The sequence below is a fragment of the Podarcis cretensis genome (genome assembly GCF_951804945.1).
Source record: "Podarcis cretensis genome assembly, chromosome: 6".
Classification (NCBI taxonomy): domain Eukaryota; kingdom Metazoa; phylum Chordata; class Lepidosauria; order Squamata; family Lacertidae; genus Podarcis; species Podarcis cretensis.
In genome coordinates this window covers 76,141,806-76,158,738 of record NC_137175.1, presented here as the reverse complement: position 1 = coordinate 76,158,738, position 16,933 = coordinate 76,141,806, and the positions used below count along the sequence as shown (strand labels likewise).

The 16,933-nt window shown below is 47.4% G+C and overlaps 1 protein-coding gene across 6 annotated transcripts in view; it reads right to left on the bottom strand.

Moving 5' to 3' along the window:
• LOC307218880 (uncharacterized protein) overlaps positions 1-15,354 on the bottom strand; it is an 84,032-nt gene extending 68,678 nt beyond the window's left edge. For 2 of the 6 annotated variants that reach the window (XM_079981832.1, XM_079981833.1), the window contains exons 1-3: positions 12,360-12,484; positions 10,140-10,245; positions 9,390-9,522 (exon numbers count right to left, since the gene is read on the bottom strand). In XM_079981832.1, coding sequence (XP_079837958.1) covers positions 9,390-9,522; positions 10,140-10,245; positions 12,360-12,403 — 283 coding nt within the window. In that variant the 5' untranslated portion in view covers positions 12,404-12,484. Of the gene's footprint in view, positions 1-9,163; positions 9,523-10,139; positions 10,246-10,926; positions 11,127-12,019; positions 12,238-12,359; positions 12,485-12,865; positions 13,131-15,110 lie in introns of those variants that run through there. The other 4 variants (XR_013840063.1, XR_013840064.1, XR_013840065.1 and 1 more) reach the window with 4 other exon arrangements.
• Positions 15,355-16,933: the final 1,579 nt, after the last annotated feature.

The window sequence follows — 16,933 nt, the reverse complement described above, 5'->3', positions numbered from 1 at the left end:
ATACAGGGCTGCCTTCAGATGTCTTCTAAAAGATGTGCAATTCTTTATCTCCTTCACATCTTAAGGGAGGGTGTTCTACAGGCAGTGGCATAGCATGGGGGGTGCAGGGGGGCCCGGCCGCACCGGGCGCAACATCTGGGGGGGGGCACACTAATCTAGTGGAAGAGACTCGAGTGCTAAAATCCACGGGTTAGGGGGCGCAAATTACTTGCCTTGCCCCGCGTGCTGACAACCCACGCTACGCCACTGTCTACAGGGAAGACGCCACTACCAAGAAGGTCCTCTGCCTGGTTTCCTGTAATCTCAATTCTCGCAGTGAGGCCCTTGGAGCTGGACCTCAGTGTCTAGGCTGAAGGATGGGGGTGCAGACGCCCGTTCAGGTATACTGGGCCGAGGCCATTTAGGGTTCTAAAGGTTAGCACCAGCACTTGTTGAACACTTTCAACATGATAAATTGGGGAAGCGATTTGTGCCCAGCTCAGAGTACATGGCATCCCCAGTAGGACAGGATTTTTCACTTTGCAGTGTGTGGAGCATGCTGCTCTTGCAGGTTTTATTAAATGTCTGTTTGCTTGATAGAGTCCTCTGGCATGGGACTCCCTGGCTTCCCTTGTTCTCCAGTATTATTACTTGGTTGATAACAGGCTGCTCTCTAGAGGTGGGTAGGTACAGGCAAGTAGATTTCCACACAAATGTGTGTGTTTGTTTCTATTTAGCCACAGAAGCTCCAGCCTCAATTTGGGAAGGTGGAGGAGTTTGCCTGCAGCCTTGTGGAAGATGATGGGACACAGCTTCCTATGGGATATACCAGCCCCTTCTTTGAACGCTTAAAGGTAAAGGGACCCCTGACCATTAGGTCCAGTAGTGACCGACTCTGGGGTTGCGGCACTCATCTCGCTTTATTGGCCGAGGGAGCCGGCGTACAGCTTCCGGGTCATGTGGCCAGCATGACTAAGCCACTTCTGGCAAACCAGAGCAGCGCACGGAAACGCCGTTTACCTTCCCGCCCGAGCGGTACCTATTTATCTACTTGCACTTTGACATGCTTTCAAACTGCTAGGTTGGCAGGAGCTGGGACCAAACAACGGGAGCTCACACCGTTGCAGGAATTCGAACCACCGACCTTCTGATCGGCAAGTCCTAGACTCTGTGGTTTAACCCACAGCGCCACCCGTGTCCCTCTTTGAACGCTTAGTTTCCATTAATCATAGGAGTGAAGTAAATATCTCTCCAATGCAGATCATAGGGTACACATGCCCTTACTAATCCCTGCTTCCAATGTTCTAGCCACTACAAATATTTGCTTGAATGTCTGCCCTGCATCTAGCATTTATTTTTAGTTTTTAAGAATTAGAGTTACATAATTAACTTTTAGTGCAACCCATTAGACTACTTGTGCTTCAGTGTTTGCTGTTTCACAGTGTGGTGTCCCTCCTCTAGGCTCTTAACTCCCACTGCATTGAACACACACACACTATGCTGGGCACGAGCAAATGCAATACTGACCTTTAAAGCCCTAAACAGCATCAGCCCTATATAGCTGAATGAGCATCTCCACCGCCATCATTCAGCCCGGACACTGAGGTCCAGCTCCGAGGGCCTTCTAGTGGTTCCCTCACTGTGAGATGTGAAGCTACAGGGAACCAGACAGAGAACCTTCTCGGTAGTGGCGCCCGCCCTGTGGAACGCCCTCCCATCAGATGTCAAGGAAATAAACAACTATCTGATTTTTAGGGGAGTCAGTTCCTCACTCAGCTATCAGCAGTTGACTTATGCCTCTTTCTAACCTGCCTTACAGGGTCGTTGTGAGGAACAATGAGATATAATAAATCATAAATGTATTTTATACCCTTGCAGGGGGTGGGGGTGGAAATGATTACAAAGGCTTTTCAGGCTCCTTGTATTTCTAGGATTCTAGGAACCTTGTTGTTTCCTTAAAATTGTATCTAGATGGCAGATCCCAGAAGCAGCTAGGCCATTTGCTAAGGGTATATATTATACAAGGCCACTGGGAATGTAATTCTAGCTGCTTTTGCACCATCTAGCATTTGTCAAGATTATATATTTCTGAAGAAGACAATATACATCGACTATTATTAGCCCCACAATGCAGCAATCTCTAAAATGCTAGATGAAGGGAGAAAGAAACCCATGGTCATCAAAATGTTAATTTAGACGACAACAAAAGAGCACAAAGAGTACAGGCATTAAAAATGCATCAGCCCCTATCATTAAGACATTATATATATATATATATATATATATATATATATATATTCATTCCACGAGCTAGTCATATTGAACAAGGAAACCATAGAAATACAAGTTTAAATAGATGTTTACCTAACTTATATACTAGTGGCTGAAACACTTCAACCCCACAAGATACACAGCCACACCATAAAGCAAATAATTATTGTATATTCCGTCTCATTTTTGTGTTGAACTTGATGCCCAGGTAGTGTTTTTGACACCAGAAAGAGGATGTATACAGAGGCTTGTAATACAAATCAGAATCTTTCAATTCCTGCCTCATTTTCTCTTCAGTCTCCCATTTGCTATGTTGTTCTCCTACTGACTGAGGATTTTAGGCTGCTACCTGTACTTAGCTAACAGGCAGTGCCATGGAACTTAAAGGCTGCAAACCTAACTCCATTTACCAGGGGACAAACCACACTGAGTTCCGCAGGATTTACTTCTGAGTAAACATACATAGGATTGCACTATAGGACACTGATCTGGGTTAACATTGCCAACGAGCTTCTTAAACCGTAAAAGAAAGCTTTGATTTTTTAAATATATATCTTAGAGTTTTAAATGATTCTGACAGGAATAACATTAAAATGAATAAGAGTTAAATGCAAAAAGGCCGACACAATCATAATAGGATTCATAAAGGAAAGATAAATTTATCTTCAAAAATATACAAGCAATGTTTCCTTTTCTACCACATTCTTTCTGATGGGGAAGAAGAGAGAAGAGGAAAAATCATGTTCAGGAACATCGTTAGGTTGTTAAAAATGTATTTTAGGGAAGAAGACAGATCTGGCTACAGATACCTGGGGAGAAATGAAATTCTTCGGGTAAAGAATCTCTTTGAAATGATGATGGAAGAGGCTAACGTGGCTACTACTGGGTCCCCCTCCCCCAAAAATGAAATGCAATTTGGCCCACCCTTCATTAGGTATGCATTGAGTGTAGCGAAAGCTTGCACCCTATTTTATGAAATTTTGGTTGTTCTACTAAAGGTTTTGTCCTAACCTAATTTGGACTGGAATTATTTCATGTCGTTTATGTGAGCTATAACTGCAGTCACAAGAAGCCACTGCTGGGCTCGCTTATGCCAGCACTGACCTTTCTCTCCTTGGGTGCACTTGAAAAATACCCTTTACTTTGCCCTTTAGTTTATTTCTATTTGCCTCGAATATTGCTCTGTATTCTTATGCATGCTCGTTGGTTTCAATATTGCATTGTTTATGTTGTCCGAATCATTCCAACCACGCCTTTGTAAACTGCCTTGGAATCGCTTGGTGAAGCACGTTTAAGAGACATTTAAATCAAACGAATAACCAGCTCCCTTTAGTAGTATAAAAGTGCGCCGCTGACATTCATGTTGGACAAAAGTCCAAAAGAGATGCTCCGCTTTCATGCTAGAATGAGGGACATCTCTTGCAGAGGTTAAGGGGAGAGGGGGGTACTGTGTCCCAATACGAGGCCCTGCTAATAGGGCTACAAATTCTCCATCTCAGTATCCACCATTGCCTGGCTGCTGGGCTGTTCAGGGTGTGGTCTACATTCCCTCTTCCCACATAATATATGTGCTGATCCTTCCTGCTCAAAGAACTCCAGCTGGAGAAAGTGAATTAAATGGAACACGAAAATTTGATTTGGAGAATAAGCACATCTGGCTTTCAGACTGAGATAACTAAGTGCTTACGGCAACAGTCTAACAAAGCAGAATCTCCGACTGTATTTTATATACATTACTTTGTATGTCGGTTTATCACAACGCTGAATGAGTTCAGTGCTTTCCAGCTGTAGCCAAGCCTAAGTGCAGGTCTAAGTGCATCTGCTCAGATTTCTCCCTTACTCGTGTTTTGTTTGGTTTTGTCTCTGCCTCTCTTCACCTTCCTTTCTCATTAATGTCTCCGCCACTGTCAGGATTTAGATTGGAAACATCTTGAGCACAGGGACCTTGATATAACAGTTGTAATATATAAACAATGCCAACGGCAGTAGTAACAACAGCAGCAGCAATAATAATAATTTTATTTGTTGGTGTTCTTTTGCTTGTCTGTCTGTCTGTCTGTTAGTCACCTCATGATTCTCTGCAACTGAAGTGAGGTATATATATTTTAAATCAACAATTCCTAAATAAACTACCAAAGGCCTATCTAGTCCAGCATTCTGTCTTTGACAGCAGCAAGCCGCTGGAAGGCTCACAAACTGGTTATGATGGCAATGGCGTTCTCCTGTTGTTTGCTCTACTGTGACCCATCAGTTAGCCAGCGGTAGACTGCTTTTGGCTCTGGAGGTTCCATTCTCAGTGGGACTTTACACACATCTTCCCCGAGATATCCCTCCATAATCTGCTCTTATGATAAAATGAACTCTTACGATAAACATTGGCACTGCACTTTGCAAACATGATCTTGTTTCTCTCTGCCCGCTTGCCTCTGCACAATTATCTCCATGCAGGAATAACATCATTGTGAAGTGGCCCTTAGCTATGATGACTAACAGCCATATCCATGAATTTGTCTAATCCTCTTATGAAGCCATCTATACTAATGGCCATGACTTAATTATGACCGGAAATCTTTGGGGATAGGAAAGAATAGGAGAAAGACACACCCAACACCTTCTTTTTCCAGAGTCACTACATTGCTTTTTAAGTATGTACCCTACATAGCTGCCCAGCGTGAACAATTGAAAGCTTTCCCCCATCTGAATTTGGAAACTGTAACTTCCTTCCTTGCTCCTCACCTGCCACCCTAATAAAGGATAACTCTGGGCTTCTGGACTGACAAATGGAAAATAACGAATTGTTGCTCCAAGGCTGCCTAATTTACTGTGTTCCACAAGACGACCATGCTTTTACTTCTTTTTAAAAAATAAAAATCTCTCTCTCTGTGTGTTTTTTGTTCAGGCTTTTGAATTGTAAGCCACCAAAACGCAATCGTCAGGTTTTTTCGGCGTGACACTCAAGTTTGTTGCAGCTGCTTTACGCCCATTGCTTGGTGTGAATCGCCTAGCAGACATTTCAATTGCGCTTTTTGAATACGTTGCCACTGCGTGGACCTGGGGGTTAATAAGCAGGATGTCGTTCAATCAATCAAGATGTAAGATCAATATAGGGAAGAAGAGGAAAGGGGGACACACGAGCGCACACACACGATTTGGGAAGAGCCGCCCTACCGAAGAAGGCGTCTCTAAGCAATAGGAGGGACTCTCGCCAAATGGGGCGCCACTGGAAAGAGAAAGCGCCAGTCCCCATTGGAGGCCTTGCCCCTCCCACGCTCCCCTCTCCAACTCCACCCTTGTTTGCTGGAATGTTCGGCAGCTCCAACATTCGGCAGGGAAATTGGAAATTTCGAGTACTCTCACTTTTCTGATTCTTGTACGCGCTTTGAATTTCACCTAACCATTTCTTGGATTAACTCCGTTACGCCTTTGACCCCTTTCGTCATGTGGGCAGGATTTTTAATGGGCTTTTGTGAATTTTTTTTATTTTTTTATTAGAGAAGAACAAAGATCTTCTAAATCCTACCAACCTCTTTATTTTCGCCCCCGCACTGTAAAAAACAAACCATGCTGTTGAAAGCAATGCTGGTGCTTTTTTCTTTTGCGCACCCCTATCCAGAAATTTCCTGCTCCTTTTGCTGTTCTAATGCGGCACAGCCGAAAGGAAACTTGGGTGTGGCCAGGAATGGGGAAGAAGAATGCTGTTAAGATGGAAGCAATTCTTCCCCATCACTCACGTTTTCAAATCCCGGGTGTTTCCTTCCCGACTCCTGACAAAAGAAATGTGTATTCTTCGGGGCAGGGATTTGTTTTGCTTTGCTAATATTGACCCTTAGGGGGCCGTCTACACACTTATGGAACCATCACTATCTCCCAACAACCCACTCATAAGGACCACTGACCAGAGGAATCGACGACTTAGGAGAAGGGCTTGGCTTAGCCTCCGCCACACACAGATCAGCGAGTTCAAAAATCCACCAATCATTTCTCCAAGCGGAGGGGGTGCCTAAAATAAACAGCGGCTCCCCTCCCATGCCCCCACAAGGATCAAGTGGACAAATAAAGAAGAGCGGAGTGAATTAAGCAATTATACAACAGATTTTTTAAAAAATAAAAATGCAGAAGGAATCCTAGCAGCTTTCGCTGCAAGAAACGATTAGAAAGGAGGCCCATACTAGCAGTAGTAACTAAAACGTTTGGACAGAGACATCCTTTTGTGAAGTTTATCCTGGTCGTTTCTCACTGATCGACCTTTTAGCCCATCCCCGTCCTCCCTCTTTGCTCACACACAAACACACATATAAGGCACCACGTCTCTAACGACCTGCCACCATCAACGTCCCGGGCTGTAATCCTAAAACCACGGCTACTCAAAGTCCTGTTTAATTCAGTGGGGTTTACTCCCAGGCAAACCGGGTTAGGATTGCAGCCGAATGAGTGCTCAGGATGCTCTCAGACTCTGGTGTATTTGGGCTGCAAAAGCCAAACCCTGCTGGGCTAGTCTTCTAGGATGGGGTCAGTCGTCCGTTGAATCCCAAGGGTCAGAGGAGGAGGAGGAGGAGGAGGGGCGTTCTTGCTGTCGCCTGGTTTTATTACACATCCCCCTCCCCCACCACCAATGGGGTTTGCTTTGGACAAGGCAGCCTTCGGGCAGTAGTAACAACTGACTGCGAAAGAAGGGCAGTTTACCCAGGCGGTAGAGAGAGACGGCCTACTTGGAACCGGGGAGGAAGGGAAGAGCGCAGCAAGAGCTCTAGTGTGGCTCGGAAAGAACTTAGGCGAGGAGTCCCTTCGACAGCGTTGCTCTACTCCAGTTGGTTGTCCCAAAATGAGAGAAGGACAACCAGCAAATTATGGATCGGATGTGGGAAGCAAGCAAGGGACAGGATTGAACCCAGAGGTGAATGTGCCACTTAAGCCTCTCCACACTGACACAACCACCGTACTACGCAGTACGTTTTCTATTGCCAGACCACGAGTTAAATTTAATAGCTGCTGGGGCGAAGAATTGCGGACAAAGGGATCTGGAACAAATAAACAACCCCCACTTTCTCAACTACACCAGGGCATATTCCCATTGCTCTGGACTAATTACTCCCTCCCCCAAATTGTACTCCCCCGAATTACTTATGGGGGAACCCTCATCCCCACAAGATAATTTACGTCAAAAGAGAGGGAGACCAAACGGACATCACTAGGGACTGGATTGTATTTTGACCATAGAACTGAAAGGAGAGCAGGCGCTCTTTCTTCGAGTCTGTATCTCTCTCTGGTTAGATAATCACGTTCCTCTCCCGCGTAGTAAGAGAAGCGAGTCCAGAGCTTTGATTTAAAATGGTAGTCGCTTGTGGAGAGTGGGTGGGTGGTAAAATGCTAACCCAGGGTGTGGTAGCTTGTCCCAGACTCTGCTTCCTTTTTTTCCTGCAGGAAAGCGATGGACCCAGATCCTCCTCTTTTACAATAGGGCAGGCCACATGCCCTACTTTGGGGAAATTTCTCCCTACTGCCTCGGCCTTGGGTGCAAAGTAATAATAATAATTGTAATTATTATATAGAGATATACACCCCGCCTTAGGCCTGCGGGAAGCGGCTCCCTATTGCATCAGTTGGCCATTCATTAGGGTCACCTAAGCCTTCCTACAGAACCACGGCGTGGGAAGTCCAAAAGAATCTCTGCCCCGGCCTGTCTACACAGAGGCACTGCGGGAGGACTTCTCGATCAAAATGCCGCAATGTTGCGTACTCTACTATCCTAAATAAACTGAAACTCCGGATCGTGTGTGCGTGAAGTGTATAAAAATGACACTATATATATAATTCCTATTGTGGAAAGCTTGGGTCTTCTTCACCCCTGTTCCGTGGAGCTGACCAAGGTAGCAAGGATTGAAGCAACTCTCTAAGGCTGAAGTTTTATACACATACAGAACTCAGTGAGATGCGCAACCGGATCCTATGCCGGTTTTAAAGGGCTCTTTCGAGTCTAGGATCTCGGCCAGACTTCCAAGAAAACAGTTCAAAGATCGAGCTGTAATCCCATGCATTAGGATCGCTAGAGACTAAGGCTGTCCCTCTGTGCACAGTTGGCTGCCAGTTGGCCTAATGAATAAGGTCGGATTTGCTTCTCAGTAAACACGCGTTAAATGGGGTTGACATCCGAGTCAACGTGTTTAGGACCGCATCGCAAGAGACAAGAGAGAAGGAACGGGTGACACTGCTACCCCACCTCCCTGGAGCGAGAAACCAAGTATCCAGCGCTAAACCTAATTAAACCTGTCGCTACTCCCTCAAGTTTTGTTCCCACCCAGCACGCAGCCCTTGTCCAAAAACGCAATAGAACCGGGCCAGGCAAAAGCGGGAAGCAAAGCTGGATACCAATGTACAAATTGTATTTGAACACCCAATCCTCTAGTTCTCCTTGAGATTTACTCCCAACTCCACCTTTGGGCAAACACACAAAGCCACTTCTTTCCATCCTGAGAAACCACCGCCGCCACTCTACCAACCCCAACCTCACTACCCCTTCCTTGCATCCATACGTGCCCGGCTCCACCCTCCCAATGGCTTAAGGCGGATCAGAATCCCCGCTTGCGCGTCTGGCACCCGGGCGGACCAATTCCACTCCGGTTGGGAGTGGATCAGAAGTAACAAAGTGGGGGAGTCAATAATCCGCATTAAGAAAGAGGACCTCCGGAACCCGAGCGCAGACGCCAGGACTCCACAGACGCCCCCCCTCCCTCCCTGCCTCCCATCTCCGCAGTATCCGAGTGGGAAGCTGCAGTGAGGCAACCCCGCCCCGGTTGAAGGGGTGGAGAGGTCTGGTGCAGCCGGAGATTGCGAGGTACGAGAAAAGGGAAGTACGAGAGCAAAATGAAATAATGATTATTATTTAAATATATATGTTTAAAAAATTATGCGCTACCTTGGCAACTAGAGCCGTTTAAGGAGCCAACCGGGGTGGGTGGTCGCTGCCCACCCGCCTGCCGCGAGTACTCTCCTCGACTACGCGTATTCTTAAGCAATAACAACGTAATCCGTATTATCCACCCAAGAATACCCGTCACCGAAGAGAGTCAGAAAGCCGGTGGTGGTGCTGGCGCCGGTGGTGGTGGAGGAGGAGGCGAAGAGGAGGCTGGAGCTGCACGCACCGCGACAATAAATCCACAACTGTACGTCCGGTGGCCCAGAGGAACGGGAGGAGGAGCAGGAGGAGAATCCAAGAGAGAGTCGCCCAGCGAGCGATGATCCCAAATCCACGCAGGGCTGCTGGACTCCGGGGCCCTGGCAAGGCAAAGGAGAAGAGGCAGCCATGAAGGACTGGAGCGAGGGCAACTCCCGAGAGCAACTGGCAGCAGGGCAGATGCCCAGGTCCAAAGGCGCAGGCAGGCAGGCAGGCGAGGGCCACAGGCACACGCACACACGCATGCACCTCGTAAGCATGCGGCCACATCAAGACACGAGCCTTGCCACGCCACGTTCAGATGCGTGGCCCCTCGGAGGAGGCAGCCCTATTCCCACGCGACGCTTGGACGGGGCTGATCCGGGTCCATCTGGGCGCTGCACAGCCCCCGTCCACGAATGCCCCAGACGTGCTTGGATACCCCGTCAGCAAACATAAATAACCGAGCTGACAATCCAGCCTGCTTGCGTGTCACACAACACACACACACATGTTCATATCAAACCCCACAGACCGTCTATCCGCATAAAAGACGTAGGCGCGCGTTACAGACGCATCAGCTGCATGCAAAGACTGTGCACCCAGGAAGCCGGCCGCATGCACCTCTCCAAAGCACCGTTATACGCATTCACTGCTCCGTCTATCCATCCATCCATCCATCCATCCATCCATCCATGCATCCCTGCATGCATTCATTGCTCCGTCCGCCCAGCGTTACCTGGCCAGCTTCCAGCTTCTTCTGGGCTTGTCTGCCATCCTTTCCCCTCTCTCGAGTTCTCCCTGGGGTTGCGCTGAACGGCTCTTCATGGCAGCCGACGCGATTTCTGGAGAAGAGACGCACAGTTAAGCACACAAGTCTTACCGAGCTGTTTGCTTAGACTAGCAAGGTGAGAAAGAGCGCATGGGTGGAAATCTGATCAAGAAAACCGCGCACGCCCGGGAGAATTTCAGCGAGGCGCTTTGAGAGGTCCCGGCTCGCGGGGGAAAATAAACAAAAAACATACTCTCTCCGCCGTTGCCAGCTGCTAGAAGGCGCCCCCGGAGCTGTCGGAGAGAAGCAAGTGCCTCTCCGCTCCAGGCCTCTCGCATGCTGTATAACCTAAGGCTAAAAGTCCCTTCCGAGCGCAGTAATATAAGATAAAATAGAAACCATCCGTTTTCCTTTCCCGCGTGCCCCTAAAGAGCTGGGTCTCAGTGGCGAGGGCTTGACGTTTTCTTAAAGCAGCGTTTGTGAGATCGCCTGATAAACGCGTGATAGCACATCCTAGGGATACTCTCTACGCCAGCATGTCTCCAAAGTGAAAGCGCTTAACCGAGTTCCCCTGTCTCTCCCCTTCTCACTCCGTCCCTAAGTACATTTGTACGGATCCATTCACATTTCTGTTTTACAAAAAAAAAGTTTTCTCATCCTGCAATGCTGGTATTGTCAGACACAACGTGTGAATGAACACTCTACAATCAAGAGCCAGAGTGGGGGCGGTAAAGGAGGTCTTTGTTTGTCGAACCTGCAGCGGTTGCCCCTGAGGATAAGGGTTTAGGATTCGGTTTCCTCTAAAGGAGCAAACAGAATAAAATAAAATAAAAAAATTTAAAATCCCAGCGCACAGTAAGTTTGGGATGGTTTTGTTCCGCCTTGGCTGCAAAATACAAAGAAGCGCCGCTAGAAGACTGGGTGTGTGTGGGTGCTGCACTCTTCCTCGCACCAAGACTCATTGTAAGGCATCTGTCTAGCTAGAGAGCTGTGTAACTGACCAGCTTGTATATCAGATTGCAAGTGACATTCACACAAGATGTTTGCGTTTATTCTTGCCAGATTTCCTCCTTCAGGACCAGCTCCTGCTTTAATACCAGATCATTACAAAGACCTAGAAAGAATAACGGCTTCTTTTGCTTAAAAAAATAAATAAATGTATATAGACACCCACCAACACCAGCAACATCCCAAACTACTTACACGATACAGATAATAATTTCAATCATTAAAAAATAATGACACATGCAACTTCCACGCATTCTCTTCAGTTTTCAGCTACGTTTCTCACCCTCCTGAAGGCAGAAGGCTGAGGCTGCACTAGGAGAATAACAGCTATAAAAGAAACACCAGCAGCAGCACACACAGATATTTCTTTCCCTCCGCTGTGCACAATTGAAGATTGACACACTACAGAGAGCTCGGGCAGGGGAGGAAAAGAGACGGGGGCAGTCTGTCCTCCTACTGAACTCTCAGCCAGAAAAGCCGCTTGAGGAAAGTCAACACGCCACCAGTTTGAGGCACCTCATCTCTCTCGCCTTAATTCCGAAAACAACGTGTCCGAGAATCCCCTCGTGCCAAAAACTCGTGGTAGGGGAAAGGCTGAGGGTTGATAGTCAAACTTTTCCAATAGTAGCATTACTATGATTACCCCAAAACACAGAAGCCCGCATAACAAAATGCACTTGGGCGATTTTCCTCCCCGGGTTGAGAAATCAGCCCCAACTCACCACCCCCACCCCGGAGTATCAAGCGCCCATTTCCAAACTTGCTCCATCAGTCGCGCCCGTTGACCGCTTCAATGCAGTGATTACTGTGCACGGCCCTCCTTGCTGGATAGCACCTACCAAAATGGTCGAAGGCAGTTCAGCACCGGGGCTAGTGGACAGCTCCGTCCTTGGGGAATCCCTCCCCGCTGCACCAGCGAGAGAGCTCTGATGAGCCCTAAGCCAACAAACAGCGGTCCCTCCTTCAGGCAGGGCACGGGGACTTAACGAGAACACCATTTCCTACCAGATCGCTTGCCTCTGGGCGCATATTCCATTCAAACCTCCTTAAACTGTCGGCTCCATCGCCACCCCACCCCTCAACGCTCTCTCTCTCTCACACACACACACATACACAAACACGCCATGCCACACCACAAACCCCAGTACCATCTCTGGCGCTTTGTTGCTCCTTCGATACCTTTTGCAGCTTCTGGAGCCCGGAGCGACGCTCAGCATCAGCATTAACTACCTTTGTTCATGGAAAGCCATGTTGATTAGAATCTTCCTCCCTCCCTACCGTAATAACTGGAGGGATTGAGCCCTCCCAAAGCCACCGATCAGAATAAGAGGCAAGGAAGGCTCCGCTTAAAATGTCAAATATTTCTCTGTGTAGATTTGGGGTGGGTGGGAGGGTGAGGGGCTAGGAAGAGATGAGCAAGCCATTGCCAGCAATTGAGAATAAAGCTTTAAAGCAGTTCAGGGATTGCCAAAAGAAGAGAAACGCCGCCAATATAAGCCAGGGATGCGATGACTTATATGAACTGTGGACCAGGCAGGATAAGGTGCAAGTGCACGCAGGGGGTTAATCAGAGAAATATTTATGTTGATTAAAGTGCTGCCTCCTTTTCCAGAGCCGAGAGAGTCACTCCTCGCCACTTCCTCCCCATGCAACTCCCAGAAATCCACCTCTATTGAAGCGCTTACCCTTTAAATCCTGGTTTCGAGCCGAACTCCAACTGTGTGTAAAACCCAGGGAGGCATCTGATGAGCTAGGGAAAGAAGCGGAAAGCTGCCCCCCCTCCCCGCTCCGCACTCTCGCCTTCCCTCCTGGTGCCGGATTATAGTGTTAACAAGCCCTGGGAAAGGGACCTCGGCGCCTCTGGCTGGCTTTGTGTGCTCCGCTGCTTTCCCACCTCACGGATGCTGGTGTTCTCCAAGTCCCCGACGATCGCCTTTCAGATGCTGCGAGCTTCCAGAAAAGAAGTGATGGTGGGGGTGGGAGGGAGGAGGGAGGGAGAGAGAGAGAGCGAGAGAAGAGGAGGGAGAAGGAGAGAGAGAGAGAGAGAGAGAGAGAGAGAGAGAGAGAAGAGGAGGGAGAAGGAGAGAGAGAGAGAGGAGAGAGAGAGAGGAGAGAGAGAGAGAAAAATCGCCTAATGCAATCAAATCGATCTGATCTACACCATCTGTCGCCTGCCACTACACACAAACGTTAAAATAAGGAAAAACGGGAGTCACTGACAGCTCAGGAAAGGCTGTTCTTGCCGAGTTCATTTTGAGCAGAGCTTAATTGGGGATGGCCAAGCACATACAGCAGCCACCGAAGCTTCTGTTAAGCCATCAAGCACCAGATCCCAAGCATGCTAATGGTGGATTAATTGAGGAAGATCTGACGTGCAGGCTTCATACAGCTCATATTCATGACTTCCTATTGGGAAAGGACCGATGCTGGGTGGTATGATGGTAAACGTGCAGTCCAAAAGGGGGGAAGGGGGGGGGAAGCTGCTGAGAAAAATGGCTCTGTGTTCCCAGCCTTTCCCTCTGATAACAAACATGTGTCGAGCAGAACCGTTTAGCAGGGTGGTGTGTGTGTGTGTGTGTGTGTTTATGCATGCTCTTGAACCAGAGCTAGCAAGCCCCGCACGTTGCATTGTAAGAATAGATATGTATATCAATTCTTTAGGGACTGTAACGGTCTCGAACGTATGGTTGTTACAGGGTCTTGCTCCTTTCGAAGAAGTTAGGCGCCCTTCTTTTCATGATGTGTGTGTGTGTGTTTAATCTATCATCTCACTTGCGCTCAAAGCACACCCAGATAATGTCTCTTAAAATCTCAGCGCTGCTAATTTCATCAGGATTGACGCAAAGTCGCTTTCTTGCCAGCAAACCCTGGGACCTTTTCCCCCACTCAACCTCCCAGTGGGAATTATTTTTGAGAAAGACATTTCCGATCACTGAAATTTGGACATGGACTGATTAAATATGGGTTTCCCACCCGTTCTTCCTAAGGTTCAGACAGGGGAGGGAGGGGGAGACCCGTCTCTCTCTCTCTCTCTCTCTCTCTCTCTCTCTCTCTGTGTGTGTGTGTTTAGAACAGCATTTACTCAGTCTGCCACCACCAAATTTCCTTGCAGCTTCCAGTCCGTTTGAGCTAGTTGTTAAAATATATAAAGGATGCAGAAAAAGTTGGAAGGAATACACACTCCGCTGTTTCATCTCCTCTATTCTAATGAATACGCCGTTCATGGGGTGGGAGCAGGTTACACTACAGCAGCTCAAAAAACAAGTTAGCCAAAAGAGTCCTTTTAAAAACAAATAAGCAAACAAACAAACAAACACGGAGCGCGAATATTATTTTCGTATGAACGCGTTTTTTTTAAGCGGACGGCAGAAGAGAGTTGAGTATGATATGCAAATTAGCGTGTCGCTGTCCACATACCTGGTGCTGAAAAGGAAAGGTGAACCGCTCTGAAAGCGGAGACAATAGCCAGATAGGAAGCAAACAGCAAATTTATTACCAGGAATCGGGACGTGGTTCACTGCTTGCTTTGGAAGGGGGAGGGAGTGGAGACGGGAGGGGGGGTGTCCCGTCCCTATATAAAGCCCACACGTTTCTCTTGCCAATGGCTGAAGCAATTAAGATTCTTGTCAGTTCCCACTCCTCCCTATTTGATTAGCAGAGAACTAAAAAAGAAGAGGGAGGGGTGTATCTAAATGACCGACTTTAAATATTCCAGTAAACAATTAACCGTTTAGGATAATTCTAGAGTTAACTGGACCTGTCTCTTGAAAGTTTGGGTTAATCTCTTTAGAACAAACCTAACGGTTATGAATTAGATTAGCCTTGGAAAATGTAGCCTAAAGACAAACACACACACACACACACACACACACACACACACACACACACATCTTTTGTTTCAATATCCATTAATTAAGCACCACTGCCTACCTACGCAGCAGTCCTGGGTCACAGCCACGTGTCTGAGCCTAATCTCCCCAGCTGCCTTTGTTATCATCCGTGTCCAACGATTGCCCTCTGCAGGTCAGCCTTCGAGTCCTCCCAGGCAAGGCTATTGCAAAAAAATAAAAGAAAGAAAGAAAGAAAGAAAGAAAGAAAGAAAGAAAGAAAGAAAGAAAGAAAGAAAGAAAGATGTATGGCAGACGAATTGGTCGCTCGTTTTAGAGGCAGGTAGGGAACTTTACAAGCATTCCCGGAGGCTTAGCATTAGGACACTAAATGTTTATTTAGCACTGTATGTATGCGCGCGCATGTGTGTGTGTGTGTGTGGCCGCGCTTAGCATATTACACACACACACCCCCCAACACACTCACGCTTGCTTATGATCTGAAGTTCTGTTCTTTCTGTTCTACTCCGCTAGTTGGGGAGTTTTGTGCTAACAATTTTCAGCTCTGCTATATGCTGGAGTAGACCCCATCCTACTGTCCACAACTCACCCCAAATTGAAACCCGGCCAGAAACCTGACCCGCAGAAAATCTCTGGGCTTCAATTGGGTGTTTAAACACAGCAAGGAATTCAGTTTCCCCTTAATCACAAACGTATTGGGGGGGGGGAGTTTTAAGGTAGAGTAGTCATCTGGGGACTCACGGTTGTAAGTCCTGGAGAACGAGAATCCCTTGGCCAGTCAGAAAGGCGACTCAGACTACACCTTTCTACTTGGAAGTTGCACAGGAAAGATTGCTTAGTGCAGCTTAGATTCCTCTGAATGCACGCTAGCTCCCTCTCCCCCCCCCCAACGCCCTTCCCCCTCCCCCTTTTATTGCACACATGACTAAAGGGGGAAACATTTTCTGCCTTTTCAGTATCATGAAGATTCTGAATGGAGATCCGGCCCTTGTTAGTGACTGTAAAAAAAGAAAGAAAGAAAACCCCCAAAACCAGAGGTAGCTATTATTCTGGATGAATTATTCCACTGATAAAACGTGTGTTCGGTTGTGTAGATGTGCTTGTAGACTGGACTGGAAGGGTTGGGCTTTAGAGGAAAACCGATCCAATGGAGAAAGAGAGAAAAAGAGAGAGAGAGAGAAACAACAGCCCAGTTAATTGCCTCTTGATAAGGATCGTTTTATATTTCTGTAAAGAGGATTGTAACTTTTGATTCTCTGTCAGGTATGATTCCCGCAGTGATAGTTGGCCGCACTTCATACAGCGCAAGCGAAGAGTCAATCAATAATATGCAAAATGCCCTATTAGGAGATACTAAGGCAGACTAATTATTAATCGCTCGCTTAAAGGTAATTGAAGAGCGTTTGATTTGTCCTGTTTAAAAAGCATTAAAGGGGAAAAATCGGAGTCGTAGGCGTAAGATGGGGCGGGGAGTTGATCTGTTTTGCCTTGGTGACTTGCATACATTTCCACGTGTGCAGTTGAGGAATCAAATATTTCTCAACAAGGAAAAGGGATGGGAAAGCAAGAAACGTCCATGCAAACCTCCCACCCACCCTTCTAAAAACAATAATGTTGTCACTGGGGTCTGGGGAATGAGGACTGTACGCCACTCCTCCTTCGGGAAAACATCGCTACGTGAAAATTCTTGTTTAAATTATTATTAAGGGACAATCCCAGCTCAGTGACGTCATCTGACTTTGCACTGGGTGCCTCAACTCAAAAGTAAGGAAATGGTGTTGCACCGAAGGGGGTGAGGTAGCAGCTGTCATTCCAGGGCCGCAAAGGAGGGCGAAGAGGAGTTGATGCTTTGATAGCCCAGCTCGCCTCTCCACGCCCCGCCCTCCTAGGCAAAGGACAGAGTTG